Raw genomic sequence first — 19896 nt, 5'->3', positions numbered from 1 at the left:
GGCGAGGCCGGGTGCATGAGGAGAGGGTGGGCAGGGAGGCCGCAGGGGGAGGCGGGGCCAGCAGGAAGAGGACGGACAGAAGAGACAGTTACATGACAGGAACACAAACAGGCAGACACACACAGAGAGGGCAGGGCTGCGGGCGAAGAAAGGAGGAAAAGAAACGGAAGTAGAGCGGTAAGGAGAGAAACGCCTCGTGATGACCACAGTATGATGTGTTTAATGAGGGCCGGAGAGGTGGCTCAGCAGTTAAGGGCACTGGATGCCCTTCCAGAGGACCCTGGTTCAATTCCCAGCAGCCACATGGCGGCTCATTTGCCCTCCATAGCTCGAGTTCCAAGGGAATCCAATGCCCTCTTCTGGTCTCCTTGGGCAGAAGGCACTCATGTGGTGCACAGACATTATGGAGTCAAAATATCCATACGCATAAAATAACTCTTTAGAAAAAGCAAAAAGTTGTGTTTATCGACTACGGAGGAATTGGGTTTGGTTTTGAAGTCTTTCTCGTTAGAGGACTCAACTGAACCCAGTTCTAGCTGTGAGGAAGACGAGAGGCTTGTGTTTACTATGGGAGAGCTTGAATCACATCCAGATCTGGAAGGCCGCTGGGAGAAGGAGAAGGAAGAGACCAAAAACGGAGGAGCAAGGAAAACAGACAGGAAGAAGGCATCTCTTTGGAAGGGCCCAGTGGTTCAAAACTGAGGGCGGGGTGGCTTAGAGACGGGACTGGGACAGTAAGCCTGCGCGAGGGCACACTAACCAGCTTCTTCTATGGAGAAAGCAAGAGAAAAGTTGAGAGGGACAGAGAGAAGAGAAGCAGACAGAGGAGGGGGGAGGGGGAGATGGAGTTAGAGATGGCTTCCAAAACCTCCCTCCTGAGGCTGTTCCTTGCCTCCCAGCCTAGTCCCACCAAGGGCCCCAGGGGACAAGATGTGTCCCAGGGTGAAGGGGAGCAGGACCTGAGACCCAGGCCAGCCACGACAGGAGCTTCTCCACCTTGCCATGCCCCCACCCCCACACCCCGGGAGGGCGGACAGCAGGCCTCTCACCTGGAGCATCTGGATCACGTCCTCGCAGTTGCGCTGCTGAGCCAGGTCGCAGAGCTTGGCAGTGATGTCGATGCGGCGACAGATGTCCATGTCTACCTTCATGGCCTTTTCCTGGATCTTGGTGTCCAGCTCTGTCAGATTCTGCACCAGGAACACCAGGAGCAGTGAGGAGACACCCAGTACCCCAGCTGGGACGGCCAAAACCACAGCAAAATCCTCATCTTTCAGAGCACACCACTGTCACCTCCTCCACAAAGCCCTTAACCTGCTGCATGACCCATCCCTTTCCTCAGACTACCACCCAGCCACACAGCCCTGGGAGGGCTTGGCCCAGGCTGGGATGAGCAGGGCCTCCCTTGAACCAATAATAGTTTTTATCCTCCTGAAATGTAAGTCCCCAGGGATCAAAGGAGACCACTGGGAATGACAGGCAGGCAGTGGTGGTGCAGGCCCTTAATCCCAGCACTGGGGGGGGGGGGTGGCAGAGATGAGGAGCTCTAAGAGTTCAAAACCAGCCTGGCCTATAGATCAAGCTCAAGACAGCCAGGGCCGTTGTTGTACAGAGTAACTCTGCTATGAAAAACTGAGTGGGGAGGGAGAGAGAGATAACAAATGACACTTTTCTCACTGTCTAGCAGTACACATCAGCCAGGGGCAGTGACTGCTTCAAGGCAACCCTGAGATGTCCTTCCCTCCTTCCTGCATTTCACGGATGAGGCAAAGAGATGGTTTGGTGAGGAAGGAAGAGGTTTAAGGCCACACAGCTGGCAAGTGGCAGAGTTCACACATGAGCCTAGGCAGCTGGCTCCAGGGCTGTGCACACTCCCGTTTTATTTTTTAAACATAGTTGATGCTGGACTCGAACCCCTCATCTTTCTGACCGCTCTGGCTCCGCCTCCCGAGGGCTAGGATTACAGGCGTGAGCCGACAGAGAGCTCAGCACTCTGCTTTCACTGATGGCTTCAACGGTGAAGCTGAGCCGCCTCCTCTGCAACAGGGCAAGAGCTTGTCTACTGAAAGAGCAGAGAGCCCCAGGAGGACGGGAAGGGGCGGGGAGGGGCAGCCAAGCACCCGGGCATCCCTAGAGAAAGGGGGAAGGAAGGCCGAACTCACATTACTCATGAGCCCCTTGAAGACCACCAGCTCAGCTTTAAGCTGCTCAACCTTCATGGCCAGCTCCTCTTGGCAGGCATCGGCCTCTTGGGCCTCCTACAGCCAGGAGGAAACGGGGCATGATGTCAGTGTGGGAAAAGGCATGGGAGGGACAGGGAAGCAGGGGCAGTAGGTGGCTACCCTCACCTCCTGGAGCTCAGTGACTCGCTCTTGTAGCTGTATCCGAACTGTGTACTCCTCTTCCCACCTGACAGACATCGGGAAGGGGAGAGAACATAGCCTAGAGTTCCTCCTGCCATCACAGCTCCTATCCCTCCCTCTCAGGCCCAGGCTTCAGACCCCAGGGCTGGCTCCCTAGATGGGAATTTGTTGCGACAAGAATTTACGGGCGGGCAGCCAGCCAGTGGGCAGCTGCAGCTGTTGAAGGGCTCCATACTTCCCGGCAAGGGCTAGGCTCACCAACTGCTTGCCCAGAACCTCCGGACCATGTACCAAGAACTATATTTAAAGACAACTGCTACCACTTTGGCCCTCTGAAGTACCCATTCCCACAGTTCCACCAGCTGGCTGGCTGGTCCCATCCCCCACCTCCTGCCCACACCAATCCACCAGGTCCCCCCTACAACCCAGTCTCCCACCTTCAGTGACACAGATCCGGTCTCCCGCTCCTGCCCGCACAGAACAGAGCTTGCTAGGCTGCTGCCCTGCCTCCTGTGAAAGCATCTGCAGGACACAGGCTGGATCAAGAGTTGCTCGGCAGCCTTGTTGGGTACAAAGTCCTTCCCCACCCAGCCCCTTTAAGTGAGCTAGAAGGTCACAGGGCTGGCGTGATGTCCCCCCCAGCAGCGTGAAAGAAGTGGGCATGGGAAGCTAGATATTGCTGAGTAATCGCTCCCAAGGGAAAGGGAACAGAGAGTGGACGAGAAGGCACGGCTAAGCAGTGTAACATCTCAGCCCAGAGCTCAAACCCAACATCGCCAGGAGGTTGGAAGGCACTTGCCATGGAGCAGGGCCTAGGAGGCGCTAGCCACGGCTAGGCTTACATTCCATCCTGTCATGGAGATGGAAGCTGGGGTATTGCTTGGTCCCTGTAGGTTCAGGACCAGAGGCACTGCCTGTGTACATGAGCTCGCCACTTCCGCCTGCATCCTGCACAGGCTTCTTCCTTCTGGGCTCAGAAGGGAGGGCAAGGGAGCTGAAGGAGAAGGCTCAAAATGAGATCCGTGGAGAGGAGAGGAGGCAGCAGAGGACAGCCTCTGCCGTCAAGAGGACTACGCTCTTGGGCCCCTTCTCTCCTTGCTCCTGCCCCTCCCTCGCCCTCTTGGGTTCCATGACTCTTTGCTCTCCCGTGTGCTGCGCCTACAGCCGCACTGCAGTGTTCCTAATAATAACTCCAGTCAGCCAGGGGAAGAGGCGGCCAGCCTAGCCACCACCCTGCAGCTGACCATGCAGCTTATCTCTGGACCCCCCTCACCCTCTCATCCCCTTCCCCCCACCAGCCCTGCACTCCCCCATGTCTGCTTCTCCTGCTTTGGTAGTGACAGGGTCTGATAGCCTCATGTCACATGCTTTCCTACTGGAGGCCTTCGTCTCTGCAGGGCCTTGGTCTCTTCCTCTACAAGTATGGGACGTGGTGGCATCCTGTGTGCCTAGAGCCTGTGAGTCTCTAGAGGAAGAGCCCACAGGAGCGACAAGAGGTTACGACCCTGGCCAAGGTGCATCAGGGAGGCTAGAAGTCCTATCTGATAATGAACTCAATAAATCCCAGTGAAAGTTTAAGGCAAGATGATGATTAATGAGATGGTTCATACAGGGTAAGAAATCGGAAACTGAATTATCTGGACACTCGGGTGTTCCCCAGCCAGGCACACTGATACTGCAATAGGTGCAGTGAGGCCTGCATCCAAATCCCAGCTTTTTTTTTTTTTTTTTTTTTTTTTTTTGTGAGGTTCCCATAACTCGGATAGAATCTGGGGAGTTTTTGTACATACTACATTTACCAAAGGCCTCTCCTGCAAATAAATCCTATCTTTGAGTTGAAGAGAAAAATCAAGGACCATTCTTACATTGGAAAAACTGAGCCCCAAGAAAAAGGCCACATAGGCAAAGGCGCTGAAAGCAGGAACTAGGGGGAGGCGGGCTTCGAACCTGCCCAGTTTAGTACTCAACCTGTCCACACCGTCCAGGCTGACGAAGTGAGGGAACAGTGTTGCTATGATGAGCCCAGAAGGAAGGCAGGGGTGGAAGGGCGGGTGTCACGTGCCATGAAGTTCTAGCCCTGGGCCCTCTGCAGGGCAGTGTGCTGCAGGGATGAGCTAATCAGGCCCCGAGGACTAACTCTTTGCTGCCCAAGACAGCTGCACCAAGGACAAATGCTCTCTGTTTTAAAAGATGCCTCAGCGAGGAGCAGCTGTTCCTAGGACCATGGCAGAACTCCAGAACAGCCAGTGTTCCACTGACTGCTAAGCCCTTCAGGGGTGGAGGCAGGTGCGGGCAGGTTCTGGGTAGTGCCTAGATGCTGGGATCACTAAAACCCCAAAGACATGGGCCACAGTCATGGAAGCCAGGGTGAGGACTGAACCTCAGGAAGCCTGCAGATGCACGTGACCTGGGAGATACCAACAGATTACCAATCCCTGAAGGTCACCCAGACCCAGCAATGGGTCTCTAGGGCCTCCAGATGGTCCTCACACACGGCTAACCAGATAGCGATCTCTGCCACCCTGGCCTGCACACACAGACCAGGCTATCCCCAGAAAGGGTCACATTAGATAAGACATGGGAGCCCCCAAGCCTGGGCTTCCATCTGACAGCCACCTACTTCCTCCTCAACAAGGGCCTGGTCAGCCTTCAGAAAACTCGCTCTGCCTGTGGTCCTGTCCTGTTGCCTGGTTACCAGGCATCCAGTGAGTCCTCCTGGTATACAGCCAGCACTCCAATGTGACATCCTTTCCTCTCAACTCTTGTGTTAACCTGCTGAGGGGCAGGGTTCCTCTCAGAAAGCCAAACTTTCATCCTCAGAATACACTGGGCTGGTCCCGAGATACTTTGTTCTGTATCTCTGTAGGGCGTGCCCATGTTCCCAACATTTTTTTTTTAAACTTGGTCCTTGTTTGTGATTCTTCTGATAGAGCTCCCCCACCAGCCCTATGACAGCTGTCCCTTGTCCTTGTCCTAGGAGGCCTGGTACTTTTTCTCTCTTTTCCTGTGTGTTTTGACTGTTTTAAGCAATGTCTATGGCTTCTGGAGCCCTTAAGCCTCCCCTGTGGAGCCAGGGTGAGACCTGGCGTCTAAGGGCATGTCTTAGGGGGAACCCTGGGCAGGGGCTGTCGCTCCCTCACTACCTCCTTCCAATTTCACTTCATTTACCTCCAAAATTAAAGCTGCACCCTTCACCCCATGTATGGAGTTTATGTCCTGAAATTGCCCCAAGGTCTGAACCTGGCCCCACAAACAAGACCCACAGATGCAGAGCTCTCTCGGATGTCTCCCTTTCAGACTACACAACACCCCACAGTCAGCAGAGTCACGCAAACACTGCGGCCTGCATAAGACTGGGAGTCATGCCAGAAGAAAAGTGTCAATTCCCAGTGTTCTAGAATGCTTCCAGCCATGAGTCTGACTTGAGAACTGTCTGTGGATTCTGGCGCCCCTGCATCCAAATTCTAACTTTCATCACAGCAGGAAATTCAAATCTTGTTAACATGATTCTTGTCCCCCCACTTCTCCATTCTGGGAAGCCTCACAAACTCTCTGCCCTGTGTCTGTGTGTGGCATGTCTTGAACCCTGTCCCTACCTTCTCTTGTATTCGTCCCGCTCCCGCTTCACTTTGGCCAGCACGTTGTACAGTGCACGGATCTCAGGGGTGATGGTGTCGATCTGGACGCCCACCCCGTCAGGGTGTACCCACGACAGGCCAGGCCCTTGCACCAGCGTGGGTTCCAGTCCCGGTCCAAGCCGGCGGGCTTGTGAGAAGGACCAGATGGTGCCGGGCATGAAGCGAGTCGACGAGGAGAAGGCAGTGGATGTGGATGTGGAGGATGATGAGTGGCAAGCCGCAGAAGATGCTAGGGGTCCGGCTGGGGAGCGGGCGGGCGAGCCCAGCACCCGCGCTGATGGGGGGCACACGGCGGCCGGCCGCGAGCTCAGGGGCAGCCCCAGGGGCCGGATCGGGCTGATGAAGCCGGTCTGTACCGCCTGGTCACGGCGGGCCAGGCCCCGTCTGCCCTGCTTACCCTCCTCTAGAGCCTGCTGTAGCTGTTTCTCCAGCAGCCGATTTCGGCGCTCTAGCTCGTGCACCTTGGCTAGGAAGCAGCGAAACCGGAGGTTCAGGGTCTTGAGTACGTTGATGTTGGAGCCCAGGTCGTTGCGGAGAGCCATGGCTCCGGGGGGCGCCGGACCAGGCCCGGGAGGCGAATAGGCAGAGGGCCCGGCCGAGGCAAGCGGAGCCGAGGGTAAGTCCCCTCCCCCGGCAAAGTGGTCACCTCCCAGAGGGTCCCCCAGCGGCCCGGCCAAGCCCTGCTGCTCCTGCTGTAGGAGGAAGAGGTTGGGACCAAATAACGGATTCATGGCTGCGCCTTCTGCCGGGAGATGGAGACCAGTGCAGCAGAGGGTAAGGAGACGAGCCAATGAAATGCTTGTGGAATATGAGTGTCCAATCAGATGGCCCGGCAGGAGGGCAAAGGTCACGAGGGAGGGAACAGAGGAAGCCAATGAAAGGCCCTCATTAGAGGATTAGCTCTGAACCTTTCCGGGGTCTGAGGCCCTGTGAGTGGAGTCAACAACGGGAGGAGCCAGACTAGCCCTTCCCAGGAGGCCACCGCCTAAGATTGTGACTGACGGGCACAAGGCACAGGACCTCGGGTACTTGAGAGGCAGTCTTCCTTACTGTCCTCTTCTGCCCGGTACCCTAGATCGGATTCTATGGACTTTTCCTTCGAGACTAAGAAATGGAAGGAGCCATTCACCTGTCATTTGAATAGTGCATCACTGTTTCTCTTCAGAGAATCCCAGGCCCACTTTCCTACAAACTGCCAGTCCCCTCAAAAAACACAACAGAGACCAGGGGTGGTAATATGTATATTAAATTTCATATGTATGCACAGGGGGAGGCCATCCTTGCAGCAGGATCTACAAGTTCCAACCCAGAGACAATGCAATGAGTTTCCAAGTCCACTTAAGACAACAGAGTCTGGCTGCTGCCCTTTGACATAGATTTCCTCCTTTTTGCTGGTGGGGGCCTGGTGGAACTGTGGGGAGACACAGTGGGGGCTGAGGGTCCCTTGGGGACAGCATCCTCTTTCAGGGAAGCAGCTCTCTTGACGGGCTGCTCTGATAACTGCTGCTTTACTTTCTGTATCTTTTTGGCTTTCCCAAGAGACTGAGGCCTTGGGGTGGCACAGATTTCAGAAGGAGCTGGCACAGCAGGTGTTCCCGAGTCCTCGCCCTCGGGAGGGGCGCTGTGCTTTGGGACAGCAGCTTCCTTGGAGGGCTCCCGTTTTGGTCCCTGTTGCTTCGGCTTCCCATCCCTCTTCCGTTTCCCAGTCACTTTGCCTTTCCCATCAGACTGACTGCTTTCCAGGGGCCTAGCAGACTCTTGAACATTTGGGACGGAAGGTTCAGTGGACAAGCCTGGCCCTTTGGAGACGCCGTTCATCTTCTGGAAGGGCTTCTTGGAATGCTGCTGTCTCACCAACTGTTGCTTTGCTTTTGCAGCCCCGTGAGCTTTCTTGGAGGGCTGGCTACTGTTCTCAGACTTTGGAGTGACCTGATGCTTCAGGTCAGGTTCTGCAGGGGTAGCGGCAGCCGAGTTTCCTGAGGTAAAAATTAAAGATGGTTTGATCATTAAGAAACAAGGAGGTTGCTGGGCAGTGGTGGTGGTGCACGGCTTTAATCCCATGTCCAGGAGGCAGAGGCAGGCGGATCTCTGAGTTCCAGGACAGCCCTGTCTACAGAGCCAGTCCCAGGGCAGCCAGGACTACACAGAGAAACCCTGTCTTCAAACACCAAAAACCGAAGAAACAAGAAAAGCCCCACACTAGGATAGTGCTTAAGAGCTGACTAATTAGACTCACATTAGCGCATGGTTTTTACTGAAACTCTATGTACCCTGTATTAAGGGATTATTGCCTATTCTTAGGTCAGGTCTAGGTTTTCAGGGGAAGCTGCGCCCTCTGGAGGGCGGTATCTAGCAAGGCACTCTTAAAGTCCCCTGTCTCTAAAGCAAGCACTGTCTCACTTGACCTGTCGCTCGGACAATGTGGGAAACAGAGCTAGTAAGCATCAATAAGAACGCCACCAAATATGAACCTCACTTATATAAAAACTTGCTATTTCCTGGGTTTTCCTGAGACAGGGTCTTGCTATGTAGCCTAGGTGGTCTTGGACTTTGAGCCAGCCTGGCCTCAAACTCAAAGACGCACCTGCCTTTGCCTCTTAAAATTTGCTGTTTCTTAAGGTTTTTGCACTGTGCAGAGTACCTACCTGGCAATGTGCTAAGTCTGGAGCTATTGAAAACAAAAACCAAGTCAGAAATCACACTCCGTACTCAGACTCTCTTTTCTCCTCCTTCCAACTAACCCAAGGCATGCAGAGGTCAGAATACCCCACCCTCCCAAGGTACAGGCCAGCATTAAGATGCTCAAGGAAACAAATGCATTAGCCACAGGCTCCGAGACCTGCCAGAGCGCCGCAGTTTGCCAATCCAGTGCAGAGATGCTGGGCCAGCAGAGCTAAGACTCAAAAGAAACCACAACCTACAGTGGGAATGCACTTGGGCTAAACAATCAGCTACTTGGTAGAACTGTGTGTGTGGTGTATCCACCTCAGCTTGTTCCAACAGCAGAGGCTCAGGGCTCAGCAACAACTGTGGCTGAGAGAACCCCCAAGCTTTCATCCAAGCACAGAGGCTGAGAGAACCCCCAAACCCCCTCTCCCTGTCATGCTGTGGCCTCTGCTCTCCACACTGGAAAGCAGGTGGGAAGCCACCCATCCACAGCTCCACAGGGAAAGAGCTTGGGGCATCAGCGGAACCACCTGAGTTGGGATCCCTGGCACCCAAGTAAAAACAATAAAAAAGCAGGGAGACAGAATTGCAGGCTGATTCCAGGTGTTTGTGGTCCAGGCAGTTTAACTACAATAAAACAGTGGGGAGTATGTGTGTGTGTGTTGGGGGTGGGCATGAAGTCCCAGTCTTATCTCTGGAGTGCCAGGCAACTGAGTGCAGCTGGGGTGGAGTCAGGTCTCCTCAGGGATGGGAGGCTCCAGGAGATGAAGAACACAGTCCCACACCCATCCACACAGTCAACACTCAATGCGCTCATTGGGAAAGTGGTGGAAAGGGGAGGAGTCAAGCAGTAAACAGTGGACTTGGTCTAAAACATCATGTGCCCGAAAAATGCTTTACACAACGTTCCTTTACAGAGTAGTGCTGGTGAGGCGGGCACAGCAGGCAAGGTGACTGCCTTCAAGCTTGATCAGACCACATGGTGGAAGGAGACAACTCCCAAGTCATTCTGAGCTCCATGTGTTTTCTGACATGCCCACGCACGCTCACGCGCGCTCACGCTCTCTCTCTCTCTCACACACACACACACACAAACACACACACACACTCACGCACACAATACAACATAAGCAACTCAGGTGGAGGACAGAGGCTAACGCCTGAAGTTGAGCTCTAGCTTTCCCACATGCATGTGAACACACCCCTACCACACACACACACACTCACTGCATACACAACAGACACATGCATCCCGCTGCACACACCAGTGTCACGCTGTACACACATGACACGCATCACGCTGTACACACATGCACACATGTACCATCACACTGCATACACCACACGTACACACATTAAAAAGACAGAGGCCAAGGTGGTGGCAGCAGGGAAGAGCAGATTACCTGTGTGGGGCTGGGGGATAGAATTGGAAAATTTCTTGAACTTGGCGATAAAGAAACCATCCATATTGTGAGTGTGAGGATAGACGCGTCGGGTGGAACGCAGAGAGGGGTGGAAGCGCCTTTCCCGGAAGCGGGTAAAACCTTCCTGGCCGAAGTCCAGGCCGGTGGGCACCAGCCGTACATTCCTCTTCTTCAAGGCGTAGTCTACCACCCACTCGTTCTCTTCCACCTGGATGTGCGAAAGAAAACAGGAGGGAAGGACGGGCGGCTGGAGCTGAGAGGTCTTAGAGCCAAATGCCCTCACAGCAGCCTCCATGACCTGCCCTGCAGAGAGCTCACCGTAATGGAACAGGTGCAGTAGACCAGGTAGCCTCCAGTCTTGGAGGCAGCGTTGACTGAGTCAATAGCACTGAGCAGCAGTTCCTTCTGAAGGTGGGCACAGCGCTGGATGTCCTTCTCATCCTGCCCAAGAGACCAGGAGTGAGGGGACTTCATGAGACAGCCTGAGGAAGGGAGCGGCTGCCTAGAGGGTGTTCTCTGATCACAACACTCCAGCCCAAGATCTGTCAAAGCCTCTCAGATGGTCCCACTACCAGGCTCCTCACCTTGTTGGTCTTCACAGCAGGGTCTTTGGAGATGACTCCTGTGCCACTACAAGGAGCATCCAGAAGCACGCGATCAAAGCCCCCAACCACCTGTGGAAAAGGAAAAGGCAATACGATGGTTGTACAAGCAACACTACTGATTTCCCACAGACAGCACAACACAGCGATGTCACCAAGAGCAAGGTAAACCGAGGACGCCTCAGAAAGACAAGAGCCTACCTTGGGGAACTGGCGCCCATCGTAGTGGCTGACGATGGTGTTGGTGACTCCCAGCCGGTGGAGGTTGCCCACGACACTCTTGAGCCGCTCTGCATTGGCGTCATTGGCAAGGATCACACCCGTGTTCTTCATCAGCTGAGCTGTGGGAGGAGAGGGGAGCACCAGGGCTCAACAGCACTGCTGCCTCACACTGCTACCCACTCTGCAGCCCAGAACCACAGGCTAATCCCATCCCTCCAAGGCCAACTCCTCTCTGCCCAGCCAGCCAGCACTAAGTCCACCCACGTGGCTTCCCCTTCTGCTGACCATCTTTCTGGCCCTCCCCTGTTTAGGGATAACAACCTCAGCAGTCAGTCACAGTCAGGCACAAGGCAGACGACCCGCACCCAGGCTGTCCTCTTCATACCTATGTAGCTGGTCTTCCCTCCAGGAGCACAACACATGTCTAAGATCCGCTCATGCTCCTGAGGTGCCAGGGCCATGACAGGCAGCATACTCGAAGCTCCCTGCAGCATATAGTGTCCAGCCAGGTACTCGGGAGTAGCACCTGTGAAGAAGGGCCACAGTGACATGCTGGCAAAGGGACAGAACAGAAGGGCTACCAGTGGGGACACTTACCAATAGGCACTGAAGAATCATATACTACAAGTCCAGACTTTGACCACTTTCCTAGTGGATCCAGATTAACCCCACGATTGATCAGAGCCTGAAAATAAAGAGGAAGATGTCAAAATCATGATATTCTACTCACAGCAGCCAGGCAGGAGAACCTGGTCCACGTCACTGCAGCTGCAAGCACACCGCTGACAGCCAGCTGTCACTTGGCAGACCCTCTCCTCATACCATCTACTGCCGTCCACCTACAGTGTGTGCGCGGGATCCAGGGCCTTGTGAGGGTCAAACAAAGGGTCAAGCACCGAGCCACTCTAGCCCTTGTCTGCCAAGACCCTTGTTTTGAGACAGGGTATTGCTATGTAGCCTGAGCTATCCTGCCTCAACTTCACAAGTGCTGGGACTAAAGATGTAAACTACCAGATTGAACCACGCACCCCGACTGGGGAGTGTGTCTAGGGCTTGTGTGCGTACTAAAGCAAACTGTTCTACCACTGAGCCTCAGCCCAGCCCCTTTACCCAACTCCTCATTCTTAAACTCCAGTTTCTGACTCAGTCAAGTACATTTTACTAATCAGCTACTGCTTCCTGCTCTCCCCTTTCCTAGAAGAGGGAATTGCTGAGGTGTGTGGATGTGTCTCGGTGGGCAGAGTGCTTGCCCCACATGCATGAAGCCCTAGGTTCATCTCCAGCAGTGCGTCAAGCTAGGCATAATGGCACATGGTTGGAACCCAAGCACTCCAGGGCAAAACCAGGAAGACTAGAAGTTCAGTGACAACCTGTACTACAAAGGTCGGCCTGGCTTCATGAGACCTGCCTCAAAACCTAAAGGAAAAAAATGTTTAATCTCAGTCCCAGGAAGGCAGAGGCCGGTGATCTCTGTAAGTTCAAGGCCAGCCAGGGCTTACACAGTCAGACTTCGTCTCAAAAAGCAACAATAAAACATGAAACTACAATGCGCAGGGCTGGAGACGGCTCAGCCCCCGTCCCCGTTGCAGGGCTTCTGGTTTCGATCCACGGCACCTACAGTGGCTTACAACGATCCCTAAGTCCCAAGCATCCACATGGAGAACATTCCGAAGTAAAACACATCAAATAAGCTTAGCCCAGAACAAATGGTATGCACGGTTAACACCACAGATTTTAGAAGCAAAGTCTTTAACCTGGGGCCCCTGAATCCCTGGGTAAGAGTCAAATGGAGCATGTATGTGTTTTTCTGGGGCAAACATCGTTTCTCAGCTTCCTGGTGACCTTCCCCCAATCCCTTAGGTTACAGTTCATCTTTATGCTGACGTCCCATCTTAGGCAAAGGCAGCACAGGTAACAAAGACAAGGTCCTACTCTAGATAGACAGCAGGCCTCTCAGAGCTTACCTGCGGGGACCATGCTTGGAACAAGACATACTTAGGTCTGAAGAATTCACTCTGCCAGCACTGGGCAGGGTGACCCTCAGGTGAGCAAGAGTCCAATTCTGAATGAAAGGACACTGACCCCTCACCTGAGCAAGGTCTCGGCGACGGGTTTTCAAGGTGTTGGTCCGAAGGGTGACTGGCCTGGGCACCTCATTAGCTTCTAGAAACTCTATCAACTGCAATGGAGACAGGGCATCGGACTGAGTCAAGCGCCTAGGAGCTCAGACCAAGGTGTGAGGGGTAAACGGCGTCACACTAGGACAAAGGGAGGAAAAGCAGAAGCAGCAAGGTGGTGTGCCGGCACCTCAGACAGAGGGAAGAGCTCCATGAGCTTGCTCAGCAGGAAGTCTCCGTAAGAATAGTAAGTGGCCAGATCCTTCTGAAGCCGACTCAGATACTCAGTTCGAGACCGGCCTTCTTCTCGCTGAGCCCCAAAATCCCGAAGCACTCCTACTATATCCTGGATCCGCTTGTGAACGGATTGCAGGTCTGGAGCCTTGGCATGTGGGCCCATTAAGGAAATGCTGCCTTGAGTCTCAGGCCTACGAGAGCCCCGCTAAGGCCCTCTCCTCCCACTCTCCCTCTGCACTCAAAGGATATCCTGGTCAGTATCACCAGCAGGGGGCAGCACAAAGCCTTCCTCATCTTCCACATTAATCTGCAAATCCCCCTCTGCTTTGTCATCCTTTCTGGGGTGGGACTCAGGGGAAACACCATCATCTTCATCAGTGTCCTCTTCACTCCACTGGGCCCTAGAAACAAGGTCAGAACAGGGGTTCAGGCCCAGACAGACACCTCCTCCTTCAAATCTTTCTCCTCCCAGCTGTGGCCAAACTCACCCAGCTGCGGCGTCCTGGGCCTTCTGCTTCAGAGCGGCTCTTTCAATAGGCAACAGCTGGGAAGAGAGAAGACCAGTGTCTGACAAGGCAGCCCTTTGTCACCCTGCATCATAGTCTGTCCCTAGTGGGTTACTTTTCCCTAAACATAAATCTAACGCTCTCTTAGAAGCAAATACAGAAGCTAAAGACGACACACAATAACTATGTTATTTGTATTTCCTCTCTAGTTTCTAACTTTAGGGTTTTACTTTACTTTGTTTTACTTGTTAAGGGGAGCTGGAGAGACGGCTCAGCAGGTAAGAGCACTGATGGTTCTTCTAGAGGGAGGTCCTGAGTTCAATTCCCAGGTGTGTCTGAAGAGAGCAATTGCAGTGTACTCATATGTATAAAATAAAAATAAGTCTTTAAAAAAAATGTGTATGATGGGTGTTTTTGCCCACTTGTCTGTGCAGGAAGGAGACCTTGATGACCAGGAGAAGTGAATTCCTTGGCTCTGGAATGACAGATAGCTTTGAGCAGCTATGTGGATGCTGGGAATCAAGTCTAGGTCCGCGATGAGAGCAGCCATGCCCCTAACCCCTGAGCCACCTCTCTAGACCCTTTACTCTTTAACTCTTTTTTTTGTTTTGTTTTTTCGAGACAGGGTTTCTCTGTGTAGCCCTGGCTGTCCTGGAACTCACTCTGTAGACCAGGCTAGCCTCGAACTCAGAAATCCGCCTGCCTCTGCCTCCCAAGTGCTGGGATTAAAGGTGTGTGCCACCACCGCCCGGCTACTCTTTAACTCTTAAGTGTTCTGCCTGACAGTATGCATATGCACGTTACATGGGCACTCAGTAGACACTGGAACAGAGACCTGGATGGGTACCCATGTAGGTAGGTCTGGAGACTCAACCTGGATCATCTGTCAGAGCCACAGGCTCTCACCCTAAGCTCACCAGGCCCAGGTGTTCACTCCTTTAGATGGTTTTGTTTGAGACAGTTGCCCAGGCTGGTCTCAAACTCAGCAATCCTCCCCCTTCAGTCTCGAAAGTGTGAAGATTCAGGAAGCTGAGATCAGAGCATATGGAGCTAGCCTGAGATACACAACAACTGAAATACCTCCTGTATAAAAGAACCATGCTCACCTCTTGAATAAAAGAACTGCACCCTTGGGCCCACTCTGCCCCGTGCCCTTGAATCACTCTACATACTGCTCCTGCACAGAATTTTAATCGCATTTCATTCCCAAGCGTTTCTTCTAAAGATTTATTTCATGTATGTGAGTACACTGTTGCTGTCTTCAGACACACCAGAAGAGAGAACCAGATCCCGTTACAGATGGTTGTGAGGCACCATGTGGTTGCTGGAATTGAACTCAGGACCTCTGGAAGAGCAGTCAGTGGTCTGAGCCAGGTATCTCTTCTTCTTCTTCTTCGTCTTCGGGACAGGGTTTCTCTGCATAGCCCTGGCTATACTGGAACTTGCTCTGGAGATCAAGTTGGCGTGAACTAAAAGATACACCTGCCTCTGCCTCCAGAGTATTGTGATTAAAGGCGTGTGCAACCACGCCTGGCTTAGAATTTATTTTACTTGTATGTTATAGAACTGTATGTGTATGTAAGCATCTATGTGTGGGCATGCATACATGAGTACAGATGCAGAAAGGCCATCAGAAGGCCTGGGATTCCTCGGACTTAAGAGTTACAGGCAAGCCTGGCAGTAGTGGCGCACACCTTTAATCCCAGCACTTGGGAAGCAGAGGCAGGCAGATTTCTGAGTTCGAGGCCAGCCTGGACTACAGAGTGAGTTCCAGGGCAGCTAAAGATACACAGAGAAACCCTGTCTCGAAACACCCCCCCACCCAAAAAAAAGTTACAGGCAGATGTGATCAATCCACTGTGGGTGCTAGGAACTGAACCTAGATCCTCTGCAGTGCTCTTAGCCACTGATCCATCATCCCTCCACCCTCCTAATTAAGCAGAACACTCATACACATAAAATATACTGGAAAAAAAGACAGTCTGGAATTCTGTTCCCAAGGGATCCACCTCTTATCTCTGTAGGCATTGCAGCATTTGCATGTACAAAGTACAGACATCTAAAACAGCTGACAGTGCTTTCCAACTCGGGAGTGCTGAGATGGAGCACCAGAACCCTTTACTCCACTCAGACTGTCCTTGTCTCTGAAGGAGCCTGCACAAATTGGAAAGAAGCTAAAAAGTAAGTTAGACATGGTGGCCAGCACTTGAGAGACCAAGGCAGGAGGAGCAGACATTCCAGGCCAGTCTGGGGACTAAAAGGCTAAGTTTCAGTCAGGCAGTGACACATGCCTGTAATCCCAACACTCAGGAGGCCAAAGTAATTAGAGGCCAGCTTGAGCTACACAGAGTTCAGGCTAACCGGGGCACAACAAGCTGGGTGTGGTGACTTATACCCTTAGTCCCAGCACTCAGGAGGCAGAGGCAAGAAGAGCTCTGAGTTCGAGGACAGCCAGGGCTACACAGTAGGACAAAATCTCCAATAAACAGATCTACTTGAGAATACCCAGAAGTGACTCACCTTTTCCTCCTCACCCTCTGAGTTAGAGTCAGCTCCATAGTCATCCACCATATCTTCACTACCGTCCTCAGAGCCCCAAAGGTCCCCCTGGGTCACCACACCATCTTCCTCGGAGTCTTCCTCCTCATCCCCATCACTGTTTTGAACTGGTGCTGGGCGTTTTTTACCTCGAGCCTGAACTGCTCCTGAGAACAGGAAGGGTTTGCCAAAGTGTGCTTGAGTGGACGGCAGTCACACTCTGCCTCACACCTCTGGAGACTGTACTTTCTAGCCCTAAGAATGTCCTTTGAGGGCCATAGAGATGGCTTAACAGTTAAAATCACAGACTGATCTTCCAGTTCCCAGAACCCACATTTGACAGCTCACAAGTATCAACAACGGAGTCAGTATCCCACGAGCACACAGCCACATTCTGACACAAACACCAAAGAGTGAAAACAGGGCTGGAGAGAAGACTCGGGGGTCAAGAGCAGTCGTTGCCCTGGCACTCCCATGGTCGGGTGCACAGCCATTTGTAATTCTAGTTCCAGGGGGTCTGATGTTTCCTTTGACCTCCACGGGAACCAGGCACCCACACGACACACATTCATACATGCAGGCAAAACACTCATATACATAAGTCAAGACAAATTTTTTTTTTTCCAAAAATAAGGCAGAGACAGGTGGATCTCTGAGTTCAAGGCCAGCCTGGTCTACAAAGTGAGTTCAATGATTCAATGATACCCAAAGGTTACACAGAGAAACCCCATCTCTTAACCGCTGAGCTATCGCCAGCAACTCAAACAAACAAAAATAGATCTTAAAAAAAAAGCCTTTTGCTGTTCCTTCCATTCTCAATTAACCCTATCCAGGACCCAGAAGATTCTTTAGAGCAACCAACTCCTAGATTCACCTTTGGATAACTCTCCAGGCAATGTTTTGATCCCAGGAGACTTATGTGGCTTAGGGACATCAACAGACCCTGCCCTCCTCTTGGCTGCCCTGAAAGAATATGGAAAGTGAAGACAAGGAAGGGAACACACCTCCGGGCTCTGCCACCTCCCACCACAAGGAAAGACAACGAACAGCAACCCCTTTCCCCCATGGACCAAGCAGCTCCAATCCCACTATATATACCTGGGCACCCATACTCACCTCTTCCGGGCACGGCTCGACAGCCTCTTGAAATTCTCATCGTCAGCTGTTTAGTTTTAAAAAGCAGCAGATTAGGGATTTGTAAGAAATACAAACTGGGGGGCAGGAAGGTAATTAGGAAGAGGATTACCACATGAACTGAAGTGTGGCCGTAGTAGGGTAAGTATGTGTTTGGTATTTGCACGCCCCCGGGCTCACCCACAGCACCAGGAAAGACGTCAGGTTACAAACTACAGTCCATGGAAGTCACCCCATAACATCTATCGAGATGTTTAGGAGAGGCTAATGGTACAGCCTGTGCTGAGCATGGGGAAAGCCCAAGGCTCCGTTCCCATCACTCCCAGAAAATTAAAGACCAAAAGCATGAAGCAGTCATCAGATTGGTCAGCAACCAAATTCAAACAGGAACATTCTGATAACAACGAAATCTCAAACCCCCTTTTCTGCCCTTCTGTTATTCTCAGCTCTCTCAGTTGTCAACTAAAGTAGAACTTAACTTTGCTACTTAAATTTTTTACAGTCTACAAGAAATTACAAACACAAATATCAACCTTTTTCACTTACTGTGTGTGTAAGACACCTCCTAATATAACAAAGCCTCTCTCCCAGGACTCTTAAAATTCGATGAAGTGAGACCATGTGTCCACAGAGTTGAGGACCTCCCTCACGGGTCTGTGGCTTGCCAATGATTTCAATAAATTGCACCTTCCACTCAAAACAGAACACGAATTCCCAATGCAGTCCTTCACCAAACACGTCAGATCCATCCCGTCTCTTTCAGACAATTCATGACTGGTCTGTTCGGTTTCCAACTCTTGCTTGCTAAAAACCAAGCTTAACAAAACCTTTCTAAATTCTTCATCAGAACCCCCTAGTCCTGGAAACGGAAAACCGCAGCGCTCCTCGCACGGATACCATGCCCCCAGTCGCAGCTTCCCTACCTTCTCTAACACGACTTATTCCTAACAACTCACATCTATGCAGCAGGTAAAAGCGGGCACGCAAACGAGAAGACATAAAATGGAGCAAGGGCTGGGCGAGATCAGGGAGCTACGATCCTCACCTGCAGGCAGAAATCTGACCAGTTCTGTCTCCGCACCCTTCTGTTTTCGGGCCTTTCGGCCGGGTCCACGTTTCTCCTTCTTCGTAGGATCCAACTTGCGCCCCATGATAACTAAAGCAAAGAAAAATGAGGGAAGGTGACGTTGTGGATGCTGAAAAGGGAACGCAGGCCGTAGGCTTAGCGATATTATCCGGGAAGGGGTCCCGCCCGGCCCAGGACCTGTACTCGGGACCCCAATGGGCCCCTCCAGGCTTTCCCACAGGACCTCGTCAACACGTCCCTCTCGGGAGGCCAAGGTCGAAACCCTGCTCTGAGATCCTGCAGACGCACCTGAAGGCTCGGCTTGCCTAGACCTGGTTCCGGCAGACCCAGCGCCTCCAGCCCCACGTGGACTTGGGGAAGAGCTCAGCCGTAGCACACCATGGGAGTGAATTCCGCACGCGCAAAGCGCCCGGACAGCGCTCCGCCTCTTCCGGCCGCGGCACCGGAACGGACCCGGTGCTGGAACACGCCCCTCACCCGCTCCCCCGGTTCAGGGAGAGAGGGAAACGCGCCGCGGCGCCATCGGGCTTTCTCTGCCCTCCGTTCAGGAGTTGGCTCCTGCCCGCGGGTTCTTGCTTGTTACTCCCGAGGCCGCACGCTCCTTCCACCTTAGAACCGCAACTTGGCCCTTCCCCTGGCACCCTGCGAATTGCCTTAGACCTTAAGATCGCGGGGTCCCACGCCTCGGCCCTTCCGTTCCCAAAGTTTTTATTTGTTTGTTTGGTTTTTCGAGACAGGGTTTCTCTGTGTAGACCAGGCTAGCCTCGAACTCTCGAACTCAGAAATCCGCCTGCCTCTGCCTCCCAAGTGCTGGGATTAAAAAAGGCGTGCGCCACCACCGCCCGGCATCCCAAAGTTTTTATTAGAGCCACTTTCCTTAAAGGTAATCCTCTCCTCCAGCCCTTTTCACTTAGGAAAACGTACTCGGCCTTCCTTCAAAGCCGTACTTTGCAGGCTTGGAAGATGGTTTAGCGGATAAATGCGCTTGCCTCCAAGCCTGCCGAACTGAGCTTTGAGTACAGGATCCACCCATATGGTGGGCGTGGGAACTAAGCTCCTCTTTGACCTCTACGCCCACAGTAATAAACGTAATAATAATAATAATATATATATATATATTATATATTATATAAGGGAGTGGTAGTTCACTCTAACCCCAGCCCTCTGGGAAGTAGAGGCAGGTGGACCTCTTTGAGGGCAGCCTGGACTTCCTGGACCCAGGACTACACAAAGAAACCCGTCTCGAAACAGCAATAGTAACAAACTAAAGAAAGGTGAATCACTAAGAAAAATTATTGGGGTATGGCAACACATCCTTAATTTCCACACTTGAGAGACAGGGCCAGGCAGTACTCAGGTAG

At 52.6% G+C, this 19896-nt stretch overlaps 2 protein-coding genes across 8 annotated transcripts in view; both read right to left on the bottom strand.

Moving 5' to 3' along the window:
- The window catches only part of Iffo1 (intermediate filament family orphan 1), a 16957-nt gene extending 10191 nt beyond the window's left edge, over positions 1 to 6766 (bottom strand). For 2 of the 6 annotated variants that reach the window (XM_028754396.1, XM_028754397.1), the window contains exons 1-5: positions 5960 to 6766; positions 2349 to 2409; positions 2163 to 2258; positions 1050 to 1190; positions 761 to 769 (exon numbers count right to left, since the gene is read on the bottom strand). In XM_028754396.1, coding sequence (XP_028610229.1) covers positions 761 to 769; positions 1050 to 1190; positions 2163 to 2258; positions 2349 to 2409; positions 5960 to 6732 — 1080 coding nt within the window. In that variant the 5' untranslated portion in view covers positions 6733 to 6766. The remainder of the gene's footprint in view (positions 1 to 760; positions 770 to 1049; positions 1191 to 2162; positions 2259 to 2348; positions 2410 to 5959) is intronic. The other 4 variants (XM_028754399.1, XM_028754398.1, XM_028754402.1 and 1 more) reach the window with 4 other exon arrangements.
- Positions 6767 to 7224: 458 nt separating this feature from the next.
- On the bottom strand, positions 7225 to 18925 carry Nop2 (NOP2 nucleolar protein). 2 transcript variants are annotated; one of them, XM_028754453.1, is made up of 16 exons: positions 18824 to 18925; positions 18494 to 18604; positions 17431 to 17476; positions 17189 to 17277; positions 16297 to 16481; positions 13759 to 13814; positions 13520 to 13671; positions 13224 to 13423; positions 13006 to 13095; positions 11514 to 11601; positions 11302 to 11442; positions 10896 to 11035; positions 10677 to 10766; positions 10411 to 10533; positions 10072 to 10300; positions 7227 to 7977 (listed from the first exon to the last, which is right to left on the bottom strand). In XM_028754453.1, the coding sequence occupies exons 2-16, from the start codon at positions 18597 to 18599 to the stop codon at positions 7340 to 7342; spliced, it is 2373 nt and encodes a 790-aa protein (XP_028610286.1). In that variant the 5' UTR covers positions 18600 to 18604; positions 18824 to 18925; the 3' UTR covers positions 7227 to 7339. The 2 variants fall into 2 exon arrangements, with proteins under 2 accessions (XP_028610287.1, XP_028610286.1); XM_028754454.1 differs by lacking the exon at positions 18824 to 18925 and having other exon boundaries at positions 7225 to 7977.
- Positions 18926 to 19896: the final 971 nt, after the last annotated feature.

The sequence above is a fragment of the Grammomys surdaster genome, unplaced genomic scaffold (genome assembly GCF_004785775.1).
Source record: "Grammomys surdaster isolate TR1022 unplaced genomic scaffold, NIH_TR_1.0 126013, whole genome shotgun sequence".
NCBI lineage: Eukaryota > Metazoa > Chordata > Mammalia > Rodentia > Muridae > Grammomys > Grammomys surdaster.
Note: the sequence above shows the minus strand (reverse complement) of the source record. Positions and strands in the feature narration are given on the sequence as shown.

What these genes read in the sequence shown, in the direction of transcription:
- Nop2 (XM_028754453.1), bottom strand. Translation starts at nt 18,599, where the DNA reads ATGGGGCGCAAGTTGGATCCTACGAAGAAGGAGAAACGTGGACCCGGC. An exon ending in GCCTGGAGAGTTATCCAAAG is followed by an intron (nt 16,482 to 17,188) that starts GTGAATCTAGGA and finishes TCCTGTTCTCAG; the next exon opens with GAGCAGTTCAGGCTCGAGGT. An exon ending in AGGGAAGACCAGCTACATAG is followed by an intron (nt 11,036 to 11,301) that starts GTATGAAGAGGA and finishes CTCCTCCCACAG; the next exon opens with CTCAGCTGATGAAGAACACG.